The 26,124-nt window shown below is 58.7% G+C and overlaps 3 protein-coding genes across 5 annotated transcripts; all 3 read left to right on the top strand.

The window, feature by feature from the left end:
• Positions 8,791-11,430, top strand: RPL38 (ribosomal protein L38). Of its 2 annotated transcripts, none has more exons than XM_021415166.1 (5): positions 8,791-8,902; positions 9,089-9,121; positions 9,463-9,523; positions 10,864-10,986; positions 11,353-11,430. In XM_021415166.1, exons 2-5 carry the CDS (start codon positions 9,119-9,121, stop codon positions 11,376-11,378), a joined length of 213 nt encoding a protein of 70 aa, XP_021270841.1. In that variant the 5' UTR covers positions 8,791-8,902; positions 9,089-9,118; the 3' UTR covers positions 11,379-11,430. The 2 variants fall into 2 exon arrangements, with proteins under 2 accessions (XP_021270841.1, XP_021270842.1); XM_021415167.1 differs by lacking the exon at positions 8,791-8,902 and adding an exon at positions 8,957-8,979.
• On the top strand, positions 13,007-19,936 carry TTYH2 (tweety family member 2). 2 transcript variants are annotated; one of them, XM_021414930.1, is made up of 14 exons: positions 13,007-13,170; positions 13,743-13,915; positions 14,782-14,893; positions 15,445-15,665; positions 15,749-15,844; positions 15,921-15,993; positions 16,072-16,141; positions 16,266-16,321; positions 16,409-16,501; positions 16,582-16,674; positions 16,754-16,896; positions 16,971-17,156; positions 17,238-17,316; positions 18,626-19,936. In XM_021414930.1, exons 1-14 carry the CDS (start codon positions 13,042-13,044, stop codon positions 18,704-18,706), a joined length of 1,605 nt encoding a protein of 534 aa, XP_021270605.1. In that variant the 5' UTR covers positions 13,007-13,041; the 3' UTR covers positions 18,707-19,936. The 2 variants fall into 2 exon arrangements, with proteins under 2 accessions (XP_021270605.1, XP_021270606.1); XM_021414931.1 differs by lacking the exon at positions 13,743-13,915 and having other exon boundaries at positions 13,039-13,170.
• DNAI2 (dynein axonemal intermediate chain 2) lies at positions 20,459-26,051 on the top strand. The gene is made up of 13 exons (XM_021414929.1): positions 20,459-20,724; positions 20,866-21,027; positions 21,110-21,231; positions 21,838-21,980; positions 22,532-22,645; positions 23,747-23,886; positions 24,053-24,175; positions 24,524-24,747; positions 24,838-24,973; positions 25,051-25,197; positions 25,315-25,539; positions 25,653-25,748; positions 25,934-26,051. Exons 1-13 carry the CDS (start codon positions 20,542-20,544, stop codon positions 25,940-25,942), a joined length of 1,824 nt encoding a protein of 607 aa, XP_021270604.1. The 5' UTR covers positions 20,459-20,541; the 3' UTR covers positions 25,943-26,051.

Raw genomic sequence — 26,124 nt, 5'->3', positions numbered from 1 at the left:
GAGATGTGGTAAAATATAGATTACACCGGGAAGAACCAGAGATCCGAGTGCCATTTTTCCTGTTCAGCATGTCATTACGCATCCCGTCGTGGCATATCACAGCGATGATTAGTAGCATCAAATGACTTCTGAAAAATGATTATGTGCCATTAAAAACATTAGTCTGTCTGAAACCAGCACAAACAAATGGCCGTGCCGGGGATGAGTCATTAGCTGCGGGGCCGGGGATGTGATGGGAATCCCGGAGCCACGCGGGTGCCACCGGTGGGTGCTGCAGATCGGGCACGTTGGGTGAGCTGCAGGCTGGGGGCACCCATGGGGAGGGCAGTCACAGGATGGGAGCAGGAGGTGCCTCCATGGTTCCCCACTTCTGGCCGCTGCTGATCCTCTTTCCCCGCTGCATCCATCCCTTTCACCTCCTGCAAATCTCAAATGTGCCCCAGGTGCCTGCTAGCCCTGGCATGGATTTGTCTGCAGGCCTTGTCGCACCAGGCTCCACCAAACCAACCCTTCACGCCAAACCATCACCCTATTCACGCTGCCCAAGTCCATTACCCCAGCTTCATCATCCTGGATCCATCAGTCCAGCGCATCTGACATACCATCCCAGCCCATCACCCCAACTTGTTGCCCTGGATCCATCACCCCAGCCCATACAATTCACCACCCCAACCCCTCAACCCATCACTATCACCCCAACCCATCACCCAGCCCATTATCCCAGATCCATCACCTCAACCCATTACCCTGGATCCATCACCCCAGCCCACAAAACTCATCACCCCCAAGCCCTCAACCCATCTCTATCACCCCAACCCATCACCCAGCCCACTGCCCTGCATCCATCACCCTGACCCATCAATCCAGCTCCACCACCCCAACCCTTTGACCTGGATCCACCACCTCAGCCCATCCACCCAGTTCCACCAACCCAAACCATCACCCTGACCCCACTGCCCTGATCCATTCCCCCAGTGTCTCCTCCCCACTCCATCCCCCATCCCATCCCCTGCTCTGCCCTTCCCCACCCCATGGCCGTGCCCCCACCGCGCCATCCGCTGCCAGCACTTCGCTCCCCGCTGTTTCCACTTTAAGAGGACATAAATCCAGTTAGTACGTCCAAAGAAGAAAAATCAAAATGTCACATCTGTGGAGACGGTTCAATTGAAGGGGTATTGATTGTCACAGAGAATATTCTCACTTTATTCACCTACTTAGTCCCTTCCCCTAGGCGCATATGAATTCATCAAACATTGTCACACCACATAATAATACTTGTTCCCGGGTGTTGTTGCAGCGGCTCAGGCTTCGTCTTGCCTTCCTGGGCAAGCAGGAATTTAGGGAAGAAAAGCTTTGCTGGCAGAAAGAGCGCATAAAGGCTGCGGGGTGCGAGTTAACCCCTTCAAGGTCCTTGGGAGAGCAAATGAGGAGGGATCAGATCAGCTCACAGCCTTTGGCTCCACTCTGCTGCCAGCTCCTAGGGACCTGGGGAAGGTGTTAGTGGGGAAAGACATTTTCCCTTTGTTTGCAACCACTTCTTGCCACATCGTCACTTCCTCGCGTGGCCATGGAGGGCTCTGGAGCTGGGCAGAGCTGCGGGGCTGCTCTCCTGCTCCAGGAGCAGAAACAACGCAGTCAAGGAGAAAACACAACTGCAAAGGGCAGCGCCGCTGCTGTGGGTATCTGGCTCCTCCCAGGTTAGGTGTTCCTGCTAATTATGGTTCCCAAATAAGAAACACTGCACCAGGTGCTGCGGCTGGGAAATACAACCTCCGAAGGGCCATGACTGGGGGCTGGCTGCTGCAAGGAGTGGGCACAGTGCCATCCCCATCTCTGTCCCAATTCCCCTCCCCATCCCCATCCCCATCCACATCCCCATCCCCANCTGTCCCAATTCCCCTCCCCATCCCCATCCCCATACCAACCCCGCTCTCGTTGCAATCAGCTTTCAGCAACACCAAGCCCAAAGCTAACCATAACCCTAACCCCATCCCCATCCCCATCCCCAACCCCAACCCCAACCCCATTCTCATTCCCATTCCCATCCCTACTCTGGTGGTGGCATCCACCAGCCGTCACCTCCTGGCAGCCATAAATTGCGAACATGAAGCTGGTGTTTCTGATCCGCGTTAGCGTCATATTATTTGCGTGTTAATCTGATACAGCGTAATGATTTAATCTGCTAATGGCCCTGATTCAATCTGCTCCTCTCCGGTTTAATATCCTTGTGCCGCGTGCACCTGATTTGCTGATGCATCCCGCTGCCTTTTGTCGGGTTGGCCGCTCTCGGGGCGGCATTGCAATGAGCTGCGGGTGGGTGACGGCACACACCAGCACACCGAGGAGGAGGATGAGGAGGAAGCAGCAGCAAGCAGTGTCCACCCAGGCCGAGGCTCTCATGGGCAGCTCACTCTGCTTTCTCATTCATAAACTGGATTACGCTGGGAGTTCAGTGGCCAGTGGAATGGAGGGGCAGGAATACTTGCAGTGTTTCCAGTGGGGCTGCAAACACCGCCTCCCAGCAGTGGGAACACAGAGCTGCACGTCCCCTGGCTGCCGTGCCATCGTCAAATCTCCTCGCTTCCTGCGTGGCAGTGGCCGGGCTGATTTATGGCCACAGAGGAAGCAATGAGGCCCTGCACCCTGAGGACACTGCTGCAGCTCCTGTGCTGCGTTCTGACCAGGAGCACAGCGGCTGCATGCCAATGGGGAGCAGGGAACAGCGGGATGGGGGCATCGCGGGGCCGGGCCCAGATGGTACAGACAGATCTCTGCAGGATGTGCGTCTGCCGATGGGGACGTGGTGCTGGGAGAGCTTTGGAGGATGCACGGAGCCATGTGGAGATGTAACGGGGCAGTGACAAATGCCATCTCAACCTGCCCTGAGGAGGAGGAGGCAGCTGTGGGGTGTCACCGCATAGGCACCCCTGGGTTGGGAGGAAGGTGCTGGGACGGGTCTTGGGGCTGAAAACACTAATGAGCACGAGCTCTGCATGCTCCATCTGCTCACCAAAGGCAGAACAGGGTCTGCTCTGCAAGAGGGGAAGGGGCATTGCACGGGGTGCAGCACAGCTGGGAAAGCAATGGGATGGGGCTGCAGGCCCGTGCCACATCCCTGCGCCGTGTCCCCTCTGTCCCCAAGGAGGCAACTCCTTTCCCTCCAGGCTGCAGCTATACGGATGCAAAGCAAATGTCCCCGCCGGCCAAGTACGACAGCACACAGCGAGCGGCGGGGCTTGTCAGCGTTCCTGGGAACAAACCAAACACACGGAGCCTTCGCCTTCGCCTCCGGAGAGCTCTGGGCGCCCTGCGCTGCCCGGCCTTGATCCCACCACCGCCGAGCCTGGAATCGTAATTACCCGCATTCATCTGGCCTCTGTTCTCGCTCCTCTCGCCTGACTTGAAATGATTTTTGGAGGCAGTTGGTGGCGAGGGAGTACAGCTGCCGCTAAGTTATCCAAACGATTTATCTTAAGATTCATACAGAATTCATTGTGCAGGGAGCCTGGGCAATGTCGGCTTTTAATATTCATGCGGATTTGGAGGCAGTGTTAATCACAGGGTCTGACAATTTGCACTTCCCTTAATTGCCCGTGCAGGAGCTCCGTCTGACCGCCAGCCCCCGTCCCCACCGCACTGAGGGGCGGGCAGTGCTCCGCAGGGCAGCAGCGTGCTCAGCCACAACCCACACCTGTCTGCGTGCTGCCCGGGGCCAGGGTTGTGCAAGCAAACACTTGAGCATCTCCTGCGTGCTCCTACACACCAGAAGTGGTGCGTGATTCAGCACAGAGGGGACCGGTCCTGGCTGAGGACCCTCCTGTCCTCTTTGGGGTGATGTGCGCTGAGCATCCCTGGTGCCACACAGCTGAGGGCACAGCGCAGGGATACGTGCACCCAGCCCAAGGGTGTGTGCCCCAGTGCCCAGCAGGTCCCCCAGGGGACACCACCATCAGGGCTCTCCCACGTCCCAGCGTGGACACACAGAGCCCTGTGTGTGCTGATCTGGGTCCCGTCCCTGCCATCCCGCTGCCATCCCCGTGGTTGGCGTTACCTGTCACCGCCGTCACTCTGCTCCCATTCTGCCGGCTGCCACCGAGCAGGGACAGAATACCAATGAGGGTAATACCAATGAGGGACGCGGAGCCGCAGGATGCCAGGTGGCCTCTCCTCACAGAGCAGCACCCCCAGGGGTGGGGACACTGTGCCCCATGTGCCGGGACTAGGGGCAGCTCCCCCTGCACCGTGTCAGCGAGGTGCTGAGACCCTGTGGCTTGTGACACAGATCTGTCACCAGCAGATGCTGATGGCACAGCTGTGGGGACAAACCCGAGGCCACCTGCCCGGCAGCAGGACCCCAGTGTCACCGCTGACCCCGAGCAGTGCCACGCAGGACCCCCCCAGCTGCTGGTTTTTGAGCAGCCAACACTCAGCTCAGTGCAGAGAGGGGCTGGGTAGGTTCTCAGCTGTCCTCGCTCTGTAATTGTCCTAATTAGATCTACGTATTTTGATGAAGGTTTCACAAGAAAAAAAAAAAAGAAAAAGGCAAGGCAGGAGGAGATAATCGAATCGCAGATGACATTCCCATCACCCAATCTCTCCACACAGCCTCTGCTGCAGCCGAGTCTGAAAATTATGCATAAGGGGGGAGGAAAATTACCATAATCTTCCTCTGCAGGATGACACCAAATTTGACTCGAGCTGCACGGGGTGGCGGGGAGCCAGGCAGCACCACAGCTGCTCTGCCCTTGCCCCATCGGTGCCATCACCACTGTCACAGCACAGTGCCACACACCTGCCCATCCTCTGAGCCAGCTCCGACCCAGCAAGGGGCTTTGGGGCTGCCCCCCCTCCATGCAGCACCAATGGGGACCCCCAAGGTGAGTGGGGTTGGCAATTGCACGTCGAACTGTGGCTCCCCATGAAGGCACAGGGATGTGGGGACACCAGTGACGCACGGGGACACTGTGCAGGGCTCAGCCAGAGGAAGAGTTCCTTTCCGTGCTGTAACAAAACACAATTAAGACGGACTTGTCTGATGTCCCTTTTCTCCGCACATCTCCTCTGAGTTGCCAAAAAGCCCCTTTGGAGAGACAGCCACGGAGCAGGGGTTTGCAGAGCACCCGGCCCTGCTGGTGCTGTGCCATGGAGGTGGATTAAGGGCACGTGGCAGGGGAACCCCAGCAAGGGGATGACACCAGCACCCAGGGCTCTCACGGGCCCTGGCGGATGAGGAGCCTCCACAATGCCGTGCTCAGAGCCCACATTTCTGCTGCTACTGTGTTCCTGGAGCTGCCTTCCTGCAGGGCTCACCATGAGCACCGGGCTCTGCTCACACAACGCCTCCTGCAACAGATCCCGGTGCTGCAGGGGACAAGGGGACACATCCCTGTGCCACCGCCGCAGCCCCACATCCCACCAAGGGACCCCTCTGTGCCCCACAACCCCACTGAGGCCAGCACAACTCGTGACAGTGATGGTGGGCAGGATCTGGCCCCAGCCCGGCCCCACTGCAGAACAATATTGCCGTGCCTCCAACAGCTCCCGATGCCTGCGGGAAAACTTCCACCGCATCCTTTCTCCTCTTATCATGGCGAAAAAGGGCTCCTGCTCCGCTGACACCGCTGCTCTGCCGCAGGACGCAGTTTTTGTGCTCCCCCCCTCCCCAGATTTGCTCTCACTTTGCATGAGAACGGGGGCTTTTGTTTTGTGGGATTTCATCCCCTCCGCTGCCTGTTCCCCACCTCCAGCCTGAGCCGCCTTTGTCCTCAGCACATCAAGAACAAAAGGGGAGATGGAGAAAATATGATCTCGCCTGCAAATGGGCTTTTTTTTCCCCCCAAGTCGACCATGAAGCGTCGGATGCTCTTTAAGGACCGGGCTGATGAATGGCAGGGCATGGGGCTGCCATTAGCCGCGGATTGATCGGCTCTCACAGCGCTGCCAGGGCCCTGCACTCCGAGAGGCGAGAGAGGAAGAGATGAGAATGAAAGGAAGTAGCGAGTGATTGGGAACAGTTCTCAGTCCCTGATAGTAATAAACGCATTCAGCAAATTGCGCTCTCGCTTCGGAGCAGGTGATCGTGATGCACGGCTTTTCTTCCCCGCACCGGGGCGGGGGGAAACCTCGAGTAAACAGGGGGAAAAAAATCCATTCCTGCCGCAATTTGTTCCCTGAACGGGGACCCTCCCTCCCAACCTGTCCTTTCGTGTCCCCCGTTAGCTCTGCTGCCTTCCCACCTCCGTCCCACGCTGCTTTCTGGGACAAACACATTCACCCCCTGGAAGCAGCTCCTGCCCGGCTGAGCCAGCCCTGCTGCTCGCCCGCTGCCAGCTCCCTGGGGGAGCAGCAGTGCCCACCGTGCTCGGAGCACCCACAGGACCGAGCAGCTGTGGGCTTTTCCTGCTGGTTTTCCCTTCCAGCCCCCACATGCATCCCCCCTGGGCAGGGGGATGTCAGCGTGAACGTGTCCGGAGCGTCACATGGGCCCCACAAGCAGGGGACAGGGGACAGTCGTGTCCTTGGGAGAAGCAGGGCGGGAAGAAAGCCGCAGGGACAGCAAGCAGCAGCGCAGCCCATGGCACAGAGCCGTCCCTGGTGCACAGCTGAGCAGCAGCACAGCACAGCAGCTCCTTCCCTCCACCAGGAGAAACGGTTTGCAGCCGCATTACAGATGGCGTAATTAAACCTAACGAAAATAGGGCTGCCCTGTGTGTGCAAACACGGCTCTGACGGAGCAGCGGGCTGCAAGCAGCACCTGGGCAGAGGGCACAGCTCCGGCACCGCTGAGCGATGGAGCACAGGGCAGGTGATCCCGCGTGGCCACTGAACTTGGAATCAGGAGGAGAAAGAGAAAGAGAGAGAAATCCCATCGGCTGCTGCATCTCCTCTCGCTCGCTGCTTGCTATCTCCCTCCCTCTCCCAGAGCCCCCAGCCCTGCTGCTGCCGATAAGCTGATAGCATCTAATCGCCGGGTGCACGCGCATCGCGCCGGCTGAGCTCCATGCGGTGTGCAGCGGGACGGCCACCCGCTGTCCCCAAGGGCACGGGGACACGGTGCTCGGGGACAAGACCCCCAGCAGTGCCCTCTGAGGGGCATTTGGGGAGGGGGAAACGACCCGCGCTGGGGGTCGGCATCCCGGGCTTCCCCCCATCCCTGCACAGCATCCTGAGCTGCAGGATGAGAGTTTTTAATATCAAACTGGTAGCCAGAGGGTGAATTAAGGATGCTAATTTAATTTCGTTAGGCGGAGGAGCCGAGGCCGGTGGGAGGCAGGGAGGAAATGTATTTGATGTGTTTTAAAAGCTGCAGTTTCAGAATGCGATTTCTCTCTCTCTTTTTTTTTTTTTTCCCCTTAATTTAAAGCCGGCCATAAAAAAGATCCCTTCTTTGAGGAGCTAATGACTCTCATGAATTATTTTTGTTGATTTATACACCCACGCTGCCTTTAAATGATATTAATAAAGTCAAAACGAATGTGTTCCCAGGCAGGAGCGGGGATGGAGGGCACAGGACCACGCCGCATTTTGGGCCAAAACCTGGTGAGTTTGGAGGCGAGGAGGCCGAGCACCCAGCAGAGGATGTGCCCCCACGCACGGCGCTGTCACAGCTCCCAGCGCCGTCCCACAGCCACCCCATTCCCACCTCCACCCCGTGGCACCGGGATGTGACATCAGCATTCAGCATCGCTGCCGCTGTGGGGCACTTTCCGTGCTGCTTTGGTTTTACGATGCCGCCACGCCGCCGCTTAATTCTCTGCTGTCTTTCTTCTGCGCTGTTGATTTACGCTGTTAGTGTTTTAATTATACAATTCAGCACTCCTTAAAACATGAAAAACTGCTCAACTTTCGGAGCAATTAAAGCGCAGCGGAGTAGATCAGCCGATCTGGGATGGGAGAAGTAAATCAAACAATTACAAAACTCATTTTTTTGGGGGGTGCGGAGGGGGTGTGGAATTGCTCTGGCTCTGGGCAGAGCTGCGCTCACCCGGTATCTGCCTCCTCTTTCCCTGTAATCCCATCCCATCACTCCGGGGAGCTGCCAGCACCCCTGCAGCTGTCAGAGGGACAGAGCTGCCATCGTCCCCAGTGCTCACAGACCCTTGACCTGTGCTCATGCAGGACGCAGCACAGGGGTCGCCTCATCCGCCGTTAACGTACAGCAAAGACAACGTTAACGGCAGCCCCTCCCTGAGCCGCACCCCATTGCGGCGCTGCGGGTGGTGGGAGGGGAAAGGGGGGTGGTGATGTGGGGCAGGGCGGGGGGCACAGCCCACCCACCACACGCAGCCGTGCACGCTCGTGTGAGCTCACATCCACCACTGGACCCAGTGGGGTCCCAGGGAGCACCCACGGCCACGTCAGTGCATGCACAAGGGGGGAGACCTCCACCCCCCGCTGCTTCTCCCGATAACCCTCGGCGGCGGTGGGACGGGCAGCCCGGCCCCGAGCAGGAACGCGGATTTGGGTCCGTTTGGGGGATTTTGCGCATGGCTACGGCTCTCTCTTGTGGCCAAGCGGCTGCATTGCACTCGGCCGCGCCGCCGCCGCCGCCACCGCCCCGGGGCGGACCGGAGGCTGAGAGCCGCGGGGCTGCACATTGGGAACCACGGGGCTGGGTGGCTCCATAGGGCCATAGAGCTCCTGCAGCAGGCACCGATCGCGGGGTCACGGCATCCCTTCTGTCTACAATATAGCAGCACCCGCCGTCAAGCTCTCCAGTGCCCGCGGGATACAGTACAGCTGAGATCCACCAACTCAGCACAGCGCCGCTCCGCGCCCGCCCCGCCGCTTTTTGACCCTCCGCCCGCACCGTACCGCGCTGCGGGGGGCGGGGCTTGGGCGGAGTCCCGGAAGCGGAAGTGCGCCTGACCCTTTCCGCTCTCAGTAGCCGAGAGCCGTAGTGGTGAGCGGGGTTGGGGATGTGTATTATCCACCGCCATCCGTGGCCGTGTGGAGCTGGGCGGCCCCGGGGGTTGCAGGGTGGGTGGTGGGGACTCGGGGCGGGCGGATGGTGGGTGGCGGGCGCGGGGCGGCTGTTGAGACAGTGAGGATGATGCGCTGACGCCATCTTGGCCTCTGCCTCCCGCAGGTTGGAGAGAACTGAGCCCGGTCCGGAGCCATGGTGAGGAGGGAGCTCGTGGGGGAGCGGGTGGGGGCTCTCAGATGCGCTGTGGGGCTTCTCTTCATCCGTGGGTGGAGATTCTCTCGTTCTTTATGGCTGTGAGCCCCAGCAGGGGAGTCTCTATCGTTCTGTGGGGTCTGTGTCTGTGCAGAGGGGTTTTCCCTTTAGGGTGAGGGGGGATGAGGTGTGGGGAGAGCTGCTTCCAGATCTGGGGCTGCGTCTGGGGGGGTCTGGGCTGAGCCCCAGCTCCCTAGCGAGCTGAGCGGCTGCACCAAAGGCAGAATACAGGCTGGGTATCAGCTCTCGTCCTTTGTTCGTGCTGACTGTGCTTCATCTTTCAGCCTCGCAAGATTGAGGAGATCAAAGACTTTCTGCTGACAGCCAGGAGGAAGGATGCAAAGTGTGAGTGCTGAAGCTGCTTTAGGAGAGGAGGGAGGGTGTGCTTCAGCAGTTCCCTCCCTGAGCAGGGCTGCAGGCCTGTGTTGCCCCACAAAGCCGAGCAGTGCCATGCTGTGGAAGTGCTGAGGGACTCCTGGTGCTGAGGCTCTGTCTGCATGCAGCAGCAGTGGCATTTGGAACAGGTTTTGCTGAGCATTGACTGAGCAAAGCTATCCTGGCTGGAGAGGAGCTGCAGAGGAGGGGTTGCTATACCAGGGATGAGTTGATAAGGGCTTGATGCTCACTCAGTTGGGTTTCTTCTGCTGCTGTTCACTCGTGGGTGTTTTTGCCAAACCCAAGTTGCAACTGGTGGGAAACTTATTTGCAAATATTACCCTGTCTCTGACTTAGTGTAGTCTTTGACAAGCTAAAAGATGTCGTTCTGTTAAAAACTCTGTGACACCTGACAAGTGAATCACACTTAAATTCAAGTTTTCTATTGTTGCAAATACAAAGACAATTATAACTGAAAAGCTGAAATGTCTCGGTATTTAACAACGTGTGAGGGGTTTTCCTTTTTTTTTTTTTTGCGTATTTGGATGTAGCTGTCATGGGGAAAAGGTGCTTTAATTCTGGAAATGTTTTGTTAACTCAGTCGTGTGGGCGAGAGAGGGATAGTTCAGTGCAGAGCCCTTATTATAGTTGCTGACAGCTGCTTACAAAGCATTTCAATACCTTTCAACTCATTCTAGATTTTGCAACAGCTCTACTAGTTCTCGTAATGCTGAGCTGCCAGGGCTGTGCAGTAGGAAAGGAGAGCAACTGACCATAGCTCTGAGCAGGGTGCTTAGATAAAACAGCCATGTATGGCTATAAAAGAGGTTGAAAGCACTGGCTGCAGCCATGCAGAGTTCAGAAGACTCATTACAAGGCCCAGTGTTGCTATTCAGATGCAAAGAATTACACGAGGAAATAAGTCCAGTGTGCACTGCTGTGCTCTGTTGAGAATTTGTGACACGATAAACGTGTGATGCTACTTGTTGTAAATATCTGCTATGAAGCAGAAAGATCTCAACAACAAAGCTGTTTGCTTTGAGAAACATGAATAGTGTCTGGGAGACAGCATGCTGAACCCTGAGCAACTTGTCCATTAGTGCTGTAGAGAAAATCCTCGGTTTGAACTTTCCTCAGCACGGGAGGGGTTGCAGTTGTCCTCCCTGCTCAAGGGAAATAGGAGAATTGGAGTGGGATATGTAGGGTTTGACCTTCCACAGAAAACGTTCCTGTCTAGAAATGGTTTATGAAAGATGTTGGGAGCACATGGGGTTGCTGCTGTCCCACTAATCAGGTCCTTAATCCTGCAGCTGTCAAGATCAAGAAGAACAAGGACAATGTGAAATTCAAGGTGCGCTGCAGCCGGTACCTGTATACCCTGGTCATCACGGACAAGGAGAAGGCAGAGAAGCTGAAGCAGTCCCTGCCTCCAGGTATTGCTGGTGTGCAGGACATCTGAGGGGGGATCTCCCAGGGGCCAGCCTGAGTCTGTGTTCATGTGCTGGAGCACAGCTGGGCTCAGGATGGAAGGGAGGGCAGAAGATGCAGTCTATTACTTGCCTAAGCAAATGCTGCTCAAGCTTCTAAGTGTTTATATAGTTGGTGCCTGGGGAGCTGTGGGGCTCTGACCACTCTTTACACAGCTGCAGTCTGTGCAGGCAGGCAAGGGAGCTGCCCCAGGTTCTCTGCAAACCCAGTAATAAGCTGCAGCTGCCTGTCTCTTGGACAAGGTCTCCTGGCCAGACAGGCAGGGCAGTGAGCCATGTTTCAAACCATTGTTGTCTTTTCCTCTTCCCTAGGTTTGGCTGTGAAGGAGCTGAAATGAACTGTTTGCACCTAGATGTCTCCACATTTGTTACAATAAAAATTGAACAGTTTCCAGGTGTCAGACTTGTCCTTTCCAAACAGCACCACACTGAAGCCATTTGTGTTCCTCTGACTGCTTTAGGAGGAATGGCTTCTGCCATGCACAGCCTGGCCCAGCTACCCCAGTGTGCCAGCTCACATTCTGGTGCTTCGGAAGCTGGTTTTGGTTTGTGCCCCAGCAGAGCTTGCAGCAAGGGGCACCCGAGGGGGCTGAGGCAGCTGCTCTGCACGTGTGAATGGAGGTTCTTGTCAGCTGCCATATGGTCTGCTTTCACATCCTGAGTGTTGGGCCTCCTCAGCCCAGCCAGCTGGCAGTGCTGGGTGATCCTGCATGCCAGAGCAGAAGACTGCTCAGCTGTAGCTTTTGCTAACGTTAATTCTGGGTGAGCCTCCCAGCAGGGCTGCAAGAGAGCTCAGAGGTCCTTGGGCTGGCAGAGTGGCCGGTTTGTCTGCAGGCCACTGCGGTCACCTACTGCCTTCCCTGATGTTCCCTGAAGGTCTTACAGGGCCCAGCGAGTGTGAGCTGTGCTGGAGACACCCATATGCTGCCTGTGCTCAGGGTCAGCTCCAGGCCAGCCCCCAGCCCTTTGCAATGCATGGCTCTAGGAAGAAGGAAGCGGTTTTCTAGTGGAAGATTTTTGCAAGAGAGAAATTGCTCCTTGGTCCCTTTTTTTCTCACCCTGTACCTGATTTAGGTGCAGGTTGCTGTACCTGGGGCTGGAGCAATGGGTATTAATAACACATGCTTGAAAGGAGAGCTATAAAGAGTAGAATTTCTTGGCAGGGAACGGTATTTTGCCAAGGATTTGTGGTGGCAGTGTAGACGGGGAAGTAGATGTGTTCATCAACGGAACCCTCAGGATGATGTACAGGATTCGGTGTCTTTCCAGCATGGCTGGGGGATGCCTGGCGTGTCCTTGGCTCCTGTTTGCCGAGGCAATTGGGATGGAGCAGTTCTGGGGCACTGCTGCAGCAGGACCCCCCCCGGGTTGACAAGATGGGGTGGGAGCATCCCCAGCTGCTGACAGCCGACCTCAAGCTCAGCCTGTGTCAGTCCTGGAGCGTGGCCCTGTAAGGGGGTGACGGTGTGTCCCCTTGTCATCCCATTAGGGCACAGTTTGCTTACAGGCAGAGTGATGCTCTTGTAGCAGGTGGAGGGGTATGATGCCTCTGTAGCTCTGAGGTGATGGGGTGCAGCGCCCTCGTATCATTAGGGCACAGTTCCCTTACGGGAGGGAGCACAGCGATAGGGTTCAGTGATCAGTGCTGTGCCCTGATGCAAGGAGAAGATAGAATCATTTGAGTGGGGAGCGACCTTTAACCTGGTCCAACCCTCCTACAGCTCGATCGGGGCCCTCAGAGCCTGATCCAGGCCGGATGGGGTGATCCGGCTGACACCTCGATCAAACCCCGGGGCGCGGTGCCCGTAGCGGGGGGCACGGAGCCGCACGACGCGCGGCAGCACGCGGTCCCCATCCTCGAGGGGGCGGAGCCGGGGCCGGGAGGGGGCGTGGCCTCGCGAAGGGGGCGTGGTCACCCGGGGGCGTGGCCGGAGGGCGGAGCGCGGCGTGGCGGCGCGTTGCCCCCCGCCATCAGCGGCCCCAGCCCGGCCCGGCCCGGCCATGCCGCCCGCCCGCGCCGATTACCTGGCGCCCTGGTGGGCGGCCTGGCTGCACGGGCTGCCCCACCGCGGTCTGCGCCTGCAGCCCGTGCCCGCCGCTTTCCGCCCGCGGGACCCCGACTACCAGCAGGTACGGATCTCGCTCCCCGCGTCTTCGTGCCCCTCCCCTCCCCCCAGCCCCTTGGGTCCTCCATCCCCCCGCACTCCCGACCTTTATCCTGTAGCGGGGCCTCGGGGGGTGCGCTCCGCGCTTGGGTGGTTCGCGCACCAACGCAATCAAACACCCGCTCCTTGCGGTGACCGCTTTCACCCCGCCTGCTGCCGGCACAAAGCGCTCTTCTTCCCGGGGAGGGCTCGTGCGGGCCCCGCCGTTAGCCCCGATACCTCCGGTCCCCCCGGTTCCCGGTGCCGCAGAACCGCGGCTGCAGCGGGTCCCAGCGCGGGGCAGCGCTGTGCGAGCCCCCTCCGTGGAGCGCTGCGCGGTCCGTGCCCTGAGCATCCCGGGCACTGCCTAAACACGGCAACGCTTTCCCAGCTGCGCTCCCACCCTGCGCCGCGGGGACGGGGAAGAGAACGAGAACGGGCACCGCTTCCTCTTTCCCCTTGTGACCGTCCCGTGGGAAGCCCCGCGACCCAGCACCCCCCAGCGCCTCTTCCCCGAATCGCTCTGCGAGCGGCGCGGCGTCCCCTTTCCCTCCGCAGTCGCTGCTTTTCTTCGGCTTGGTGTCCGCCGTCTGCCTCGGCCTCAACCTCCTCTTCCTCACCGTCTACCTGATCTGCTTCTGCTGCTGCAAGCGGGACCAGGAGCCCGACGCCAAGCGGCCCCGCTCCTGCTGCGTCACCTGGATGGCCGTCACTGCCGGGCTCGTCTGCTGGTGAGGGGTCCTGCTACCTTGCCCCCCAACGCTGCACATCGCTTCCCTGCCCGCACCGCACCGGGGCAGCCCTGGGGTCCCGTCCCTGTCCCCGTGCCGCCCTCCCGCTAATCCCGGCGGTCGCTAATCCCAGCCCATGGCAGATGGCGGGCGGCGGTGTGACCCAGCTGGCAGTCCCGAGCGGCCGCGCTTCGCTGTGGTAGCCCTTAATTGTGGATGGTGACCACCATTAATTGTGGCCGCAGCAATTAGGCGAGGGGCGGCAGCGCTTTGCCCTGCCCACCCCTTGTCTTGTTTTTCCTCCCCCCATGCCCCCGGGAGCAGCACGCGGTTCCCTTTCGTCGCGCAGCAGACAAAGGCTCGCTGTCTGCCCGAGCGCTGTCTGCCCGCGAGCGCTGCGCTGAGCAGCAAATGTCCCCGCTGAGCTCCATGCACCTGTCCCATGATCTCTCCCCGGTCCCAGGGCAGAGCACGAGGATGTGGTGCTTGCAGCCCCCGGGGGCTTTGAATGCAGCGGGATTTGGGGCTCAGACCAAATCGGGGCCAGTGGGTTGGTGTCTGTCATTTTTATTGGCGTGGCCGCTAGCACGTGCTGGGGTCGGGTGCATCCTTGCTCGGAGCTGCTTTGCCCTCTGTGCTACTTGTCAGCAGTGGGTGTTTTCCAGCTCATTCCCCTAATCTGCTTTGCCTTGATCTCTCTGGGTCTGGCAGGATCCAGTGTTCGGCCCACGGAGCAGCTCTGGGTTTGGGTATCACCAAATTGGAGCAGGTCCCTGTTGTAGCACTGTCCCCATCCCCACGGCCAAGCGCTGCCTTGGGGTGAGCGTTTCCCCCCTCTCTAACTCGGGTCCTCTCTCTGCCTCCAGCACGGCTATCGGAATTGGCTTCTATGGGAACAGCGAGACCAATGATGGGGTGTACCAGCTGCTCTACGCCCTGGACAATGCCAACCACACTCTGACTGGCATCAATACACTGGTAGGGCTGTGAGACCCCCCGAACCTCAGCCCCCTCTGTGGTCCTGGGTGCTGCTCTGCTGCACACTCATAGCTTTTCCTTGCAAAGCACGTGTCTCCCAGTGCAGAAAGCACTGAAAATCTGCCTAAAATGGGACTGGTGTTCCCATTGCAGGAGGGGGGGCCTGCAGGGGACCCTCCCCAGCCGTGCCGCAGGGCTTGGCTGAGCCCCCTGGGGTGACCGGGCTGAGCTGAGCGCGGGAGGCTGACGTCAGCCCTGCAGAATGGGGCCTTTGTGCTGTGTTATCCATGCCGGGGCCGTCCCCACTGTGCCTCGGCCGCCCTTCCCTGCTGCATCCTTTGGTTTGGGGATGCAGATATCTGCCCAAAGGGGTTGGGTTATCCCCACCACCCCTCCCCACACCAGCTTTCATTCACGGCGTGGCCAAGGCTGGAGGGGACAGCGGGACACCTCTAACCTTGTTCTCAGCTGGGCATCGCACACTGTCCGCACTGTAGGGGAGCCCCCAGCCCCTTCCAGCCATGCTGATCCCCCCCGTGCCCCATCCTCAGGTGGCAACCACCACGCAGCAGCTGCAGGTGGCCTTGGAGCAGCACCTGGAGCAGCTGACTGAGGTGCTGGCGGCGCGGGCTGACTACCTGCAGACCCTCAAGTTCCTGCAGCAGCTGGCAGGCAGCATTGTGCTGCAGCTCTCAGGGCTGCCCAGCTGGCACGGCGTCAGTGACGACCTGACTGCTCTGGCTGCCAACGTCGGCTATGTGGAGTACTACCGGTGAGATGGGATGGCATCCCGAGCATTCCCCACCCTGGGGTGCTGGGGAGAACGCACTGATGGAGCCCTTCTTCTGTACCCAGGTGGCTGTCCTACCTCCTCTTCTTCATCCTCATCCTCACCGTCTGCCTGCTGGCCTGTCTGGGGCTGGCCAAGCACTCCCGCTGCCTCCTCGCCATGTGAGTCCCCCCCCAGGGCCAGGATGGGGGCTATCTCCATGGTGCTGTCCTGCCACACTCACCCCTCTCCCTGCAGGATGCTGTGCTGCGGGCTCCTGACCCTCATCCTCAGCTGGTGCTCCATGGCTGTGGATACGGCGGCAGCGGTGGTGAGTAGGGGCCATGGGGTGGCTGTGAGGCTGCCGAGCACTTTCCCAACCCCACTGTGCTCTGTTTCATCCCCGCAGGGCACCAGCGACTTCTGCGTGGCCCCAGATAAGTTCATCATGAACCAGACAGAGAGTGACATCAGTGCAGGTAGGGAGCCCCAGTGCTCCCTAAACCATGATGGGGGGGCTCAGGGAGGCCATGCTCCATGCTGTAACTCTCCCTGTGCTGCTCTCTGCGGTGCTGACACTGTCTTCTCCATTTTGCTTCACAGAGGTGGTTCACTATTACCTGTACTGTGAGCAGAGCCTGAGCAGTCCCTTCCAGCAGGTACAGGGGGAAGGGATCCTTGAGGTGGGGGGGGTGGCCACCCAGCTCTGACCCCCCCCCCCCCCCCACACCCACTGCCCCTTGCAGGCTCTCACCGTCTTCCAGCGCTCACTCACCACCATGCAGATGCAGACCCAGGGCCTGATCCAGTTTGCTCTACCCCTCTTCCCGATGGCTGAGGTATGGGGGGGGGGGGGGGGGGGAGGGAGAGAGGCTTGCCCCCTCTGCTCCCATCTGTTCTCACCCTCTGTTCTCCACAGAAAGACCTCCTAGGGGTCCAGCAGCTGCTCAATGCCTCAGAGACCAGCCTGCACCAGCTCACAGCCCTGCTGGACTGCCGCGGTCTGCACAAGGTGAGGGGGGGCCAGGACGCAGCCACACAGCCCCCAGGGCCCCCCCAGTCTCCATCCCTGCCCCATCCCATTGCTGCAGGACTACCTGGACGCCCTCATCGGCATCTGCTATGATGGCGTGGAGGGGCTGCTCTACCTGGTGCTCTTCTCCCTGCTGGTGGCCGCTTCCTTCTCCACCATCGTCTGCGCTGCGCCGCGCGCCTGGAGGCACCTGGCGGGCAGGTGGGGCAGCGCGGACCCCTCCCCTGCTTTTTGCTCCCGGGGCTGATGATAACAGGCACCTCACCTCCCTGCAGGGACCGGGACTACGATGACATCGATGAGGAGGACCCCTTCAACCCGCAGGCACGCCGCATCGCTGCCCACCACCCAGTGCGAGGGCAGCTCCGCAGCTTCTGCAGCTACAGCAGCAGCCTGGGCAGCCAGAGCAGCCTGCACCCCCCAGCACAGACCATCTCCAATGCCCCGGTCTCCGAGTACATGTGAGGCCACCCCGGGGTTCCCCACGCCCAGGGGATGCTGCACTGGGGGCTCACCCCACTGAGCATCTCTTCCCCCTGCAGGAACCAAGCGGTGCTCTTCGGAGGGAACCCACGCTATGAGAACGTGCCACTGATCGGCAGGGGCTCTCCCCCCCCCACGGTACGGTGGGCAGCTGAGGCCAAGTCTTTCTTGTGACTGAGGGTGGTGGGTGCTGGGAGTCCCCATGGGGCTGTGCTGTGGGGCAGGGCCCCCTCCTCCTGTGCCAGATCTGCCTGCAGATTGCTGCTCCCCATCTCACTAACCCAGTTTCTCACCAGCCCATGAGGGCTACGGGGAGAGGTCACCGACCACGTGCTCGGAGGAGACCAAAATAGTTCTTTCTGTCTGCTTTACTTTTATGTTTGTTTTTTTTTTTTTTTTACTCATCCCAAGACTTTCAAAGGACGCTTTGTACAGTAATCTGTGCACGCTCCCATCCCTCCACCCCCCGCTGTTTGTTTAAACCCACCCTGCCTGTTAATGCTTGCTTTATTTTATTTCTTTTTGTTTTGTTTTGCATCGATTATTTTGGAGCTAAGTTGCCCGTCGAGAGTAAGTTCAGTTGCTCCATCCTCCCCCCTCCTTGTCCCTGGGTTCCTGTCCTTGTTTCCCTCCTCATAGCTCCCTCCATCCCCTCCCCTCTGGGGCTTCTTTGCTCCTGGGCAGAGCGTGGAGGGCTGGAGAGGGACAGGGCCACATTTGGTTTGCGGCTTGTCTATGCCAGGGGGGCTGGAAGTGGTCTCCATCCCTGTCCCTTCTCGAAGCAGTTTTTCTCCCTACTTTTCTGGCAGCATCTGTCTGCTTCCACGCCTGCATCCCAAGGGCTCATTCCTCCCTGTCCCAGCTCACTCCTTGCAGGGCTGCAGCTGTGGGGCTGCCATGGGGACAGGGTGACAGCCATGGCACTGCTGTGATGGTTGAGGTCCCCATGCTCTCCTCTGCTGGGGACAGTTTTTGCAATCAGGTGAAAGCATGGAGGCTTTAATCCGATTGCACGGCCCTCACAGCTGGAGGGCTGCTCCCGGGGAGGGATGAATGCGGGGATTAATTTGAGCGCTTCTCCCCGCCCTGAATGGTTGAATTTAACCAGGGTTCAGATCCCTAAGGAAGGACTTTCATGGTCCGAAATAACAAACTCGGAATAATCTTCCTTAATGCCAAGTCTTGGTGCCCCTCCCTCCAGCAAAGTGCTGCAGAAATTGAATTGTGCTCCATTATTGGAGCTGGAGGTTTTGTCTGGGGACTCTTTCAACTTCCAGCTAGGGCAGAGGCTGGAGAGACCCAGATTAATGGGGATTAATACCAATAGGAAGCAATCTTCCCATCCTTCCTCAGGCTTTCTCCATGCTAGCAGTGATGCTGGGCTGGGAGGGATGTGGGTGTTTGCTGGGGGAGCATGGGCTTTGCTCACCCCTGTTCTCTCCTGCAGTACTCCCCAAGCATGCGAGCCACCTACCTGTCTGTCACCGATGAGCACCTCCGGCCCCAGCACACCGAGTTCCCAGCCTAGCAGCTCGCCCTGCAACTTGAGGGAGGAGAAAAGGCCACTGGCGTCCCCGTGACGGAAACCAAAGACACCCAGAGCCCCTCAGTGGGCGAGGGGCAGCAGATGAGCCCCGGCCGGGAGATCCATGCTCTGTGAACTCTCTTCCCTGGCAGCTTCTGCTCACTCTCACGTCTTCCTGCCTTATGGGGTGCTTCCCTGGACTGACTGCGGCTCTCCAGGAGGGCTGGAGGTGGTTCACCTCTCCCTTCCCACCTGCGACTGCTTGGGGTGGTTTTATGCCACGGATGGGGACCGTATCTGGGTTCCTTTGATTGGAGCATGCCCTGGGACTGGGGGTGTCCCAGAGCAGCTCCCTCACCCCGTAGCAATGCAGTACCAACCACTAGTGACCCCACCACCTTCTCCATGCCAAGGGGTGTGGGATAGGGATGTCTTGACCCTGCTGGTTTTCTTTCGCTTTGCATTTTGTAAGTTACCTGAAGGGCAGAGATGCGGCTCAGCTTGCTGCCTCTGTTCCAGCTTGGATTTGCTGCAATGCATGTTGGTTTGTAGGCTCTTCTTGGCAGTTCTGCTCCCTGGGGCAGGTTCCCCTGATACATGCAGGACAGCTCTGGGGTAACCACAGATTCCCTGGAGAGCTTTAAGGATGAGCTGACTGTGCCAAGAAGGGCACGCATCCCTGCCCACATTGCCAGGGCTCCAGGCTAAGCCAGGGTGCAGCAGAGGAGCCAGGAGGAAGCAGTGTGAGGTGATTGAGGCCCTTTGTGGCTGTTCGTTTTGCTATGGGCTGCCCTGGGACCTCTGGGCTGCAGTGCTGGTTGTCCCCTCCCTGCTTTGCCAGCTCCCCCTGAGCTAACAGTGCTGTGGTGGAGCACGAGCTGTCCCCGGGCAGCAGAGCCCCACTGGGGTATTACTTGATAGCAGTGACTCACTGTGTCTTTTAAAGATAACTGTACATATCCCTTTGTCCCCTAACTCTGTCTGTCTGTTACACGTGACTAGCATTACTCGCTGTTGGTAACCTGGAAATTTTTAATTTGGTTTTTTTTTTTGGCTTTTAATGTTTTGATGTAACGGTACCATAGGAGAGCTGTTCCCCAGCGCATGTGGACTAACCTCATTGGGGTTCCCGCTAGGAGGAGCGGGGGTCCTGCCTCGTTTCTATGTGCCCTCGGGGCAAAGACAATAAACACTTATTGTACTAAACCCATCTCCTCGTTTCTGTCCCACCCCCCCAGTGGCACAAGGGGTGGCTGTCCTGGGTGTGTGGGGTGTGCAAGTGCTGGGAGGGGCAGCGTGTGGCAGTTGATGGTGCCCAAGGGCCCACCACGAGCTGGGCCGCTCTGTGCAAGCCTGAGCGTGGCCTGGGGGACACTGCTGCTGCTCTTCCACTGGGCCCCGTGGCCCTGTGGGTGCTGCAGCTCTCAGGGATGGCCCCGTGGTACCCAGCCCAGGTGGTGGCCACTGTGGGCATGAGGAGAGGCTGCCACCCACCCACAGGTTGCACTGGGATGGGGACAGGCTGCAGCCTGGGGTCAGGGTGCCAGCAGGGGACGTAAGGCTGGGGCTGGAGGCACCTGGCCCTACACACACACACACACACACACACACACGTAGGCAGGGACAGGCTTGGCTTCAAAGCCGCTCCGAGTGCTAATTGCTCCAAATTAGGCACGTTCTGCCCTCCCAACATGGCGGCGAGCAGCGGACACGCCCGCCTTGCCCTTCCCAAGATGGCGGCGCCGTCACGTGACGTCAGACCGCTGTTGCCCGGTAACGGCGGACGCGGCCCGGTCTGCCCGCTCTGAGCCAGGCCCAGGCCCCGGCCCGGGTCCGCCATGGAGATCGTCCACGTCTACACGAGGAAACGCAGCGAGTTTGGCCGCCATTGCAACTTCTCTGACTGTCCTGCCAAGGTGTGTGTGGACATCCAGCCTGACCCCAGCCTGGCTGACAACTTCGTGCTGCGGAACCCGGTGGACGCCTGCGTGCAGCACGGCAGCGAGCTGTCAGAGCACGAGGTGAGCAGGCGAGGAGGGGCCGAGGCTGGGCAAGGCCATAGAGCTGCATGGAGCTGGACCAGGGATCCCTGAGGGTCCCTTCCAGCTCGGGGTGTTCTGTGATTCCGTGATTCCGGCCTACTGCTCGGCCTCTCCCTGCAGGCCAACACGGAGCGGGTGGAGGTGGAGAGCCGCGGCGTGAACCACGTGGAGGGCGGCTGGCCCAAGGACATCAACCCGCAGGAGCTGGAGCAGACCTCGCGCTTCCGCAAGAAAGTGGAGAAGGACGAGAACTACGTCAACACCATCACGCACCTCGGGGCGGTGAGGCCGTGCCCATCCCTTGCCCCCGCACCCACCCGCTGCCCCAGGCTGACAGCGTGGCCTCACGGTGCTCTGCCTGCAGCTGATGGAGCACTGCGTCAAGCAGAACAACGCCATCGACATCTACGAGGAGTACTTCAGGGAGGAGGAGACGGACGAGTTGGAAGACGAGGCCCCCTCCGCCAAAACCATCAGCGTCATCAGGTTGAGCCACTGTCCCTTCCACAAAACCCACAGTCATTCCCATCTCCGTCCACAGTGCTCCTCCAGCTCTGCAGCCCCGTGACAGGCTGCTGAAAACGAGCAAGCAGGGGGAAAGCCACGGCTTTAGAACTGTTCATGGATGGGGAGACCTCCTGCAGCCCTACACCCCTCACCCCCTCAGTTCCTCCCCTCCCCGCCCTGCCTGAGCACTTCAAACGTAAGTGCCACAGCCCATGGGCAGAGGCAGCTCTGAGCATCTTCTAACAATGAACTAGGCAGGATCCCTTCTTTCTTTTCTTTTTTTTTTTTTTTGTTAATGCCTCAAAGATTATTTTCAAATGTCAGGGGCTGTTAGGTCATTTCTAGAAGTCAGATCCGGTAACATAATTGGATTCTTAGAGATGTGTAACTGGAAAGACTTTATTAAATCATCAGCTCTTCTTCCCCCACCCAGCTCCCAAGAGACTCATTTCCTGCACTCAATGCTCAAGGGCTGCAGCTTGTTTTAATTGCGATTCCCACCGCTTCCTTTGGAGACTGTCATCCCAGGCTGTGACAAAACTGTTAACAAACTAACATCTTTTTTTGAATTCTTGTTATCAAAAGGGATCCAAACATAACAAAGAGGACAGCCACGCATCTGTCCTGGCACCCCGACAGGTGCAAGAAGCTGGCAGTGGCTTATTGCAGCCTGGAGTTCCAGCAGAATGCAGAAGACATGAGCTTTGACTCCTACATCTGGGATCTCGGTAAGGGGATGAGAAAACTTGCTGGTTGGTAATGGTGCTGCTGCGGAAGCACTTTGTGCCTTCAAAGCATCTCACAGATGTAGTAAAGCACCACAACACTCCAGAGGAGGTGAGCAGGGGTTGAGTTTCTGCACTGCCCGCAGATCAATGCAAAGCAGGGCAGAAATGGGAACTGAAAGCTGGTCAGCAGGTGGAAAACAACTGCTAAAATCCCACTACATGAGTTCATGAGCCAGAGCGCCTGCGACCACAACAGGCAGCTGAACCACACGTCTCTTATGTGGTTCTTGTGTTTCTCTGGTTCATTTGTGCTTGATTAAGAGGCAGCATAAGCCCAGGCTGAGAGCTGCCCTTTTCTGTCAGGCTCAGACCTGTTGTGTTTTGGGGTGAAAAATACCGAGAAGGGGGTCAAGGATATCAGGGGTCTGTTCCCAGGCTGGCAGCTGAGGGCAGGTCACCTCCCGTCTCTGTGACATGGTGCGAGAGCCTGCTCTGGAGGCAGAGTGCTGTGCCTCTGGGCACATCACGCTTTACTCATTCCTTCTTGGCAGAAAATCCCAACAAGCCGGAGCTGGTTCTCAAGCCGTCATCCCCTCTCGTGAGCCTGGAGTACAACCCCAAAGACTCTCACATCCTTGTGGGGGGATGCTACAACGGACAGATGAGTAAGGAAGATGGGTTATGCGTGATGCCATAATAATGAGGTCTGGCTTCATTTAAATTCAGCAAGAGCTTAGTTCCAACACCACACCCACATCCGAAGACCCGCTCCTCCCAGGGCTGCATGGAACCTGTGCTGTTGCCCAGCACATTGCAGGCACCTGGGGTGCTCAGACAGAGCCTGCCAGGTGCTGCTGGGTCAGAGCACCGAGCAGTACATGTGCCATACTCCTGCCTCACTCACAGCCCCGTATCTTTGTGTGGCAAAAGCCCGGAAGAGTTGCCATCACTTAATTCATTGAACTGTTTTTGTGCTGTTGTTTCATGTGCCTGGTAAAGGGCCTCTCTTTGCCAGCTTCATTTTATGGCTCTGTTATTTACTTGGCCACACAAGCCCTTTGATTTAATTGCTCTCATTTTGATGTTTTCCTTGCCATTTGCAGCAGCAATCAGATCTGACAGGGCACGCATCACGGGGCTGTTCCTGCACGCACTGCAGGTGATGGAGGGGGGATTTCAGCACGTCCTGCACAGCTCCCCAGGCGTGTGGCGCCGGCCCAGCAGAGCACACGCCATCACATCCAATTGCCTAATTAGAAGCAAGCAAGAGGGAGTGTGTGCGGCTCAGTGCCACCACGGTTGCTCCTGCACCATGGCCTGTCAGAGACAGAGAGGGATGGATAGCTGCTGGTGTCCCAGGAACCTGCCTTTGTTAGTCACTGCCCTTAAGGCACACAGGAGGGCAGCACAGCCAGGGTCAGGTCACATAGGATGGTTTTGAGTGCACTAAGCATAAGAGCTGCTGTTGGGGGTGTTGCTTAAGACCCTTAACCCTTTCTGCAGAACAGGAGGGCAGCTGGGGGGATGAAATGCCTCTGGGGGTTGTAGTGCAGCTGCCACAGAGATGATCACTGAAAGAAGTACTATTTAATGTTCCCACCACCTAGCCTGGTGTTTGTAGAAAGCACAAACTGTGCTTCCCTTCAGAGTGGGCATCCCCATGCACGATCACAATAGCAGGGTCCCAGCCTGGGGGCCCTTGCCTGTTTCTAAGGAACTGGGCAAGGCAGCTGGTACAAATCTTGACAGCTCCTTTTCTTTCCCAGCTTACTGGGACACCAGGAAGGGGGGACTGCCCGTGGAGGTGTCCATCGTGGAGACCGGCCACAGGGACCCTGTGTACGGTGCAATCTGGCTGCAGTCCAAAACTGGCACCGAGTGCTTCTCAGCCTCCACTGATGGGCAGGTAAAGGGCAGGGACAGGGCGAGGGCTAGGTGCTCACACGGCCCCTGCTGGCAGGCACTGACAGCCCATGGTTCAGCACAGGGCAGCAGCCCAGCTCCTGGGCACTTGGCTTCCCAGCACCCAAGGCTGAGAGCAGCCCCTGCCCTGCAGTATCTGTCCCCTGCAGGTCCTGTGGTGGGACATCCGCAAGCTATCCGAGCCCACCGAGATGCTGGTCTTGGACATCACGCGCAAGGGGCTGCTGGAAAATGCTCTGGGTGCCAGCACGCTGGAGTTTGAGCCCACCATGGTGAGCTTCCTGCACACAAATGATCTCCTAAACGGGGCAGGTGCATGAGCTGGACCGACTCAAGCGGAGTGGGCAGTGCCAGTGCCTGGAGCACAGTGCTGCAGCATGCAGCATGTTCTCACCCACCTTTCTCAGTCAGGAGCCGAAGTGCTCCCAAAGCATGGGGCCTTGCTGGCAGCTCGGCCTCTGACACCCCCAGATCACGGCGTGTCCCAGGGCTCCATTCTGCCCATTGCCAGCTGCAGCCGCCTCCCCCTATCACACTGCAAAGCCCTTTGCTGAGCCGCTGTCTGCTACACAGCGAGGTCCCCAGCCCGCTGACAGCTGCTCTCCTGCTCCCACCCTCAGCCCACCAAGTTCATGGTGGGCACAGAGCAGGGCATCGTCATCGCCTGCAACCGCAAAGCCAAGACACCCCCCGAGAAAATCGCCAGTACCTACAGCGGCCACCTTGGCCCTATCTACGCGCTGGCCAGGAACCCTTTCTTCCCCAAAATCTTCCTGACGGTTGGTGACTGGACAGCTCGGATCTGGTCAGAGGAGACGAAGGAATCGTCAATTATGTGGACCAAGTAGGTGTCAGTGTGCGTAAGTTTGCCCTGCAAAAACCCCTCCTGATCTGTGGCAGAGAGCCCGGCAGCAAGCATGGGCTCTGGGGGCAGGTACCACCTCTCCTACCTGACGGACGGCTGCTGGAGCACAGTGAGGCCGTCTGTCTTCTTCACGGCCAACATGGATGGGACACTGGACATCTGGGACTTCCTATTCAAACAGAATGACCCATCCCTCAGCCTGAAGGTCTGCCAGCTCATCCTTCCTGGCTTCCCCAGGGGGCACCAGGTAAGCGCTGACATCCACCTGTCCTTCCTCCCCAGGTCTGTGACGAGCCTCTCTCCAGCCTGCGCTTGCAGGACAATGGCTGTGTGTTGGGCTGCGGCTCGAAGCTGGGTGTCGTCACCCTGCTGGAAATCTCCTCCGGGCTCTGCACACTGCAGAAGAACGAGAAGAACCTGGCCAACGCGGTACGTGTGCTTCAGGTGGCGGGCAGCTGGACGCCTGTGCAGCAAAGCCCTTAGTGCTGCCAGCACGTGGCTGTCCCCACGGGGTCTCCTGCTCCCCTCAGCCCTCCTCTGCCCTAGATGTTCGAGCGAGAGACCAAGCGGGAGAAGATTCTGGAAGCCCGGCACCGGGAGATGCGGCTGAAGGAGCGCGCCAAGTCAGAGGGTCAGGGCGTGGAGGCGGAGGAGATGCTGGAGGAGAGTCCCGAAGAGGCACTCAACCGTGCCCAGAAGGAGTTCTTCGAGGTCATTGAAGCGGAGCTGCAGAGGAGGGCACGGGCAGAGGCCCAGCAGCCAGGCGGCAAGGTACTGGGACCTGCAGCTGTGGGAGCATCCCCAGCCCTGCATGGCTGCCCGGTCCCATGCAGCGGGGTGCGATGGAATTCTGTGGGGGACACTGGTCAACCTCTGCCTTTCAGGTTAAAGAACACACGGAGGAGGAGGTGGTGGCTCAGGGGGAAGAGGGCGAGCTGCCCAAGTATGAGGAAGAGGACGAGGAAAAGGACGCTGCCAAGGTCAACTCGAACCATCCCCACGTTGCTCTCCCCCTCCCTGCTTGGGTGGCTGCTCGGGGGCTGGCACAGGGATGAGGCTGTGGCATGGAGCTGTGGCCCCGCAGGGCATCCCAGCCCCAAGCTGGGCTCCTGGGGTCTCTGCCTCCATGGGGCAGCCCCTGAAGCTGCGTCTGCTCTCTCTGCAGGAACCGTAGCAGAGAGGACCAGCAGATCGCACAGAAACCATGAAGCCGTTCACAGATGCTCCCTGGCCCTTTGCCCTCCTGATTTTTCTGTAGTGTGAATAAACAGGAGCTTCCCACACCACGCTTCCTGTTTTGTCACGGCGGGGTTGAGCAGAGAGTGGGAAGGTCACGTCTTTTCTCCCTTCCATCTC

The sequence above is a fragment of the Numida meleagris genome, chromosome 17 (assembly GCF_002078875.1).
Source record: "Numida meleagris isolate 19003 breed g44 Domestic line chromosome 17, NumMel1.0, whole genome shotgun sequence".
Lineage (NCBI taxonomy): Eukaryota > Metazoa > Chordata > Aves > Galliformes > Numididae > Numida > Numida meleagris.
This window is presented reverse-complemented; position numbering and strand designations above follow the sequence as displayed.

Coding starts and splice junctions, on each gene's coding strand:
- RPL38 (XM_021415166.1), top strand. Junction 9,524..10,863: donor CAGGAGGAAGGATGCAAAGT/GTGAGTGCTGAA, acceptor TTAATCCTGCAG/CTGTCAAGATCAAGAAGAAC. Junction 10,987..11,352: donor GAAGCAGTCCCTGCCTCCAG/GTATTGCTGGTG, acceptor CCTCTTCCCTAG/GTTTGGCTGTGAAGGAGCTG.
- TTYH2 (XM_021414930.1), top strand. CDS start 13,042: ATGCCGCCCGCCCGCGCCGATTACCTGGCGCCCTGGTGGGCGGCCTGG. Junction 14,894..15,444: donor TGACTGGCATCAATACACTG/GTAGGGCTGTGA, acceptor CCCCATCCTCAG/GTGGCAACCACCACGCAGCA. Junction 16,322..16,408: donor TGAGCAGTCCCTTCCAGCAG/GTACAGGGGGAA, acceptor TGCCCCTTGCAG/GCTCTCACCGTCTTCCAGCG.
- DNAI2 (XM_021414929.1), top strand. CDS start 20,542: ATGGAGATCGTCCACGTCTACACGAGGAAACGCAGCGAGTTTGGCCGC. Junction 21,232..21,837: donor AAAACCATCAGCGTCATCAG/GTTGAGCCACTG, acceptor TGTTATCAAAAG/GGATCCAAACATAACAAAGA. Junction 22,646..23,746: donor ATGCTACAACGGACAGATGA/GTAAGGAAGATG, acceptor TTTCTTTCCCAG/CTTACTGGGACACCAGGAAG.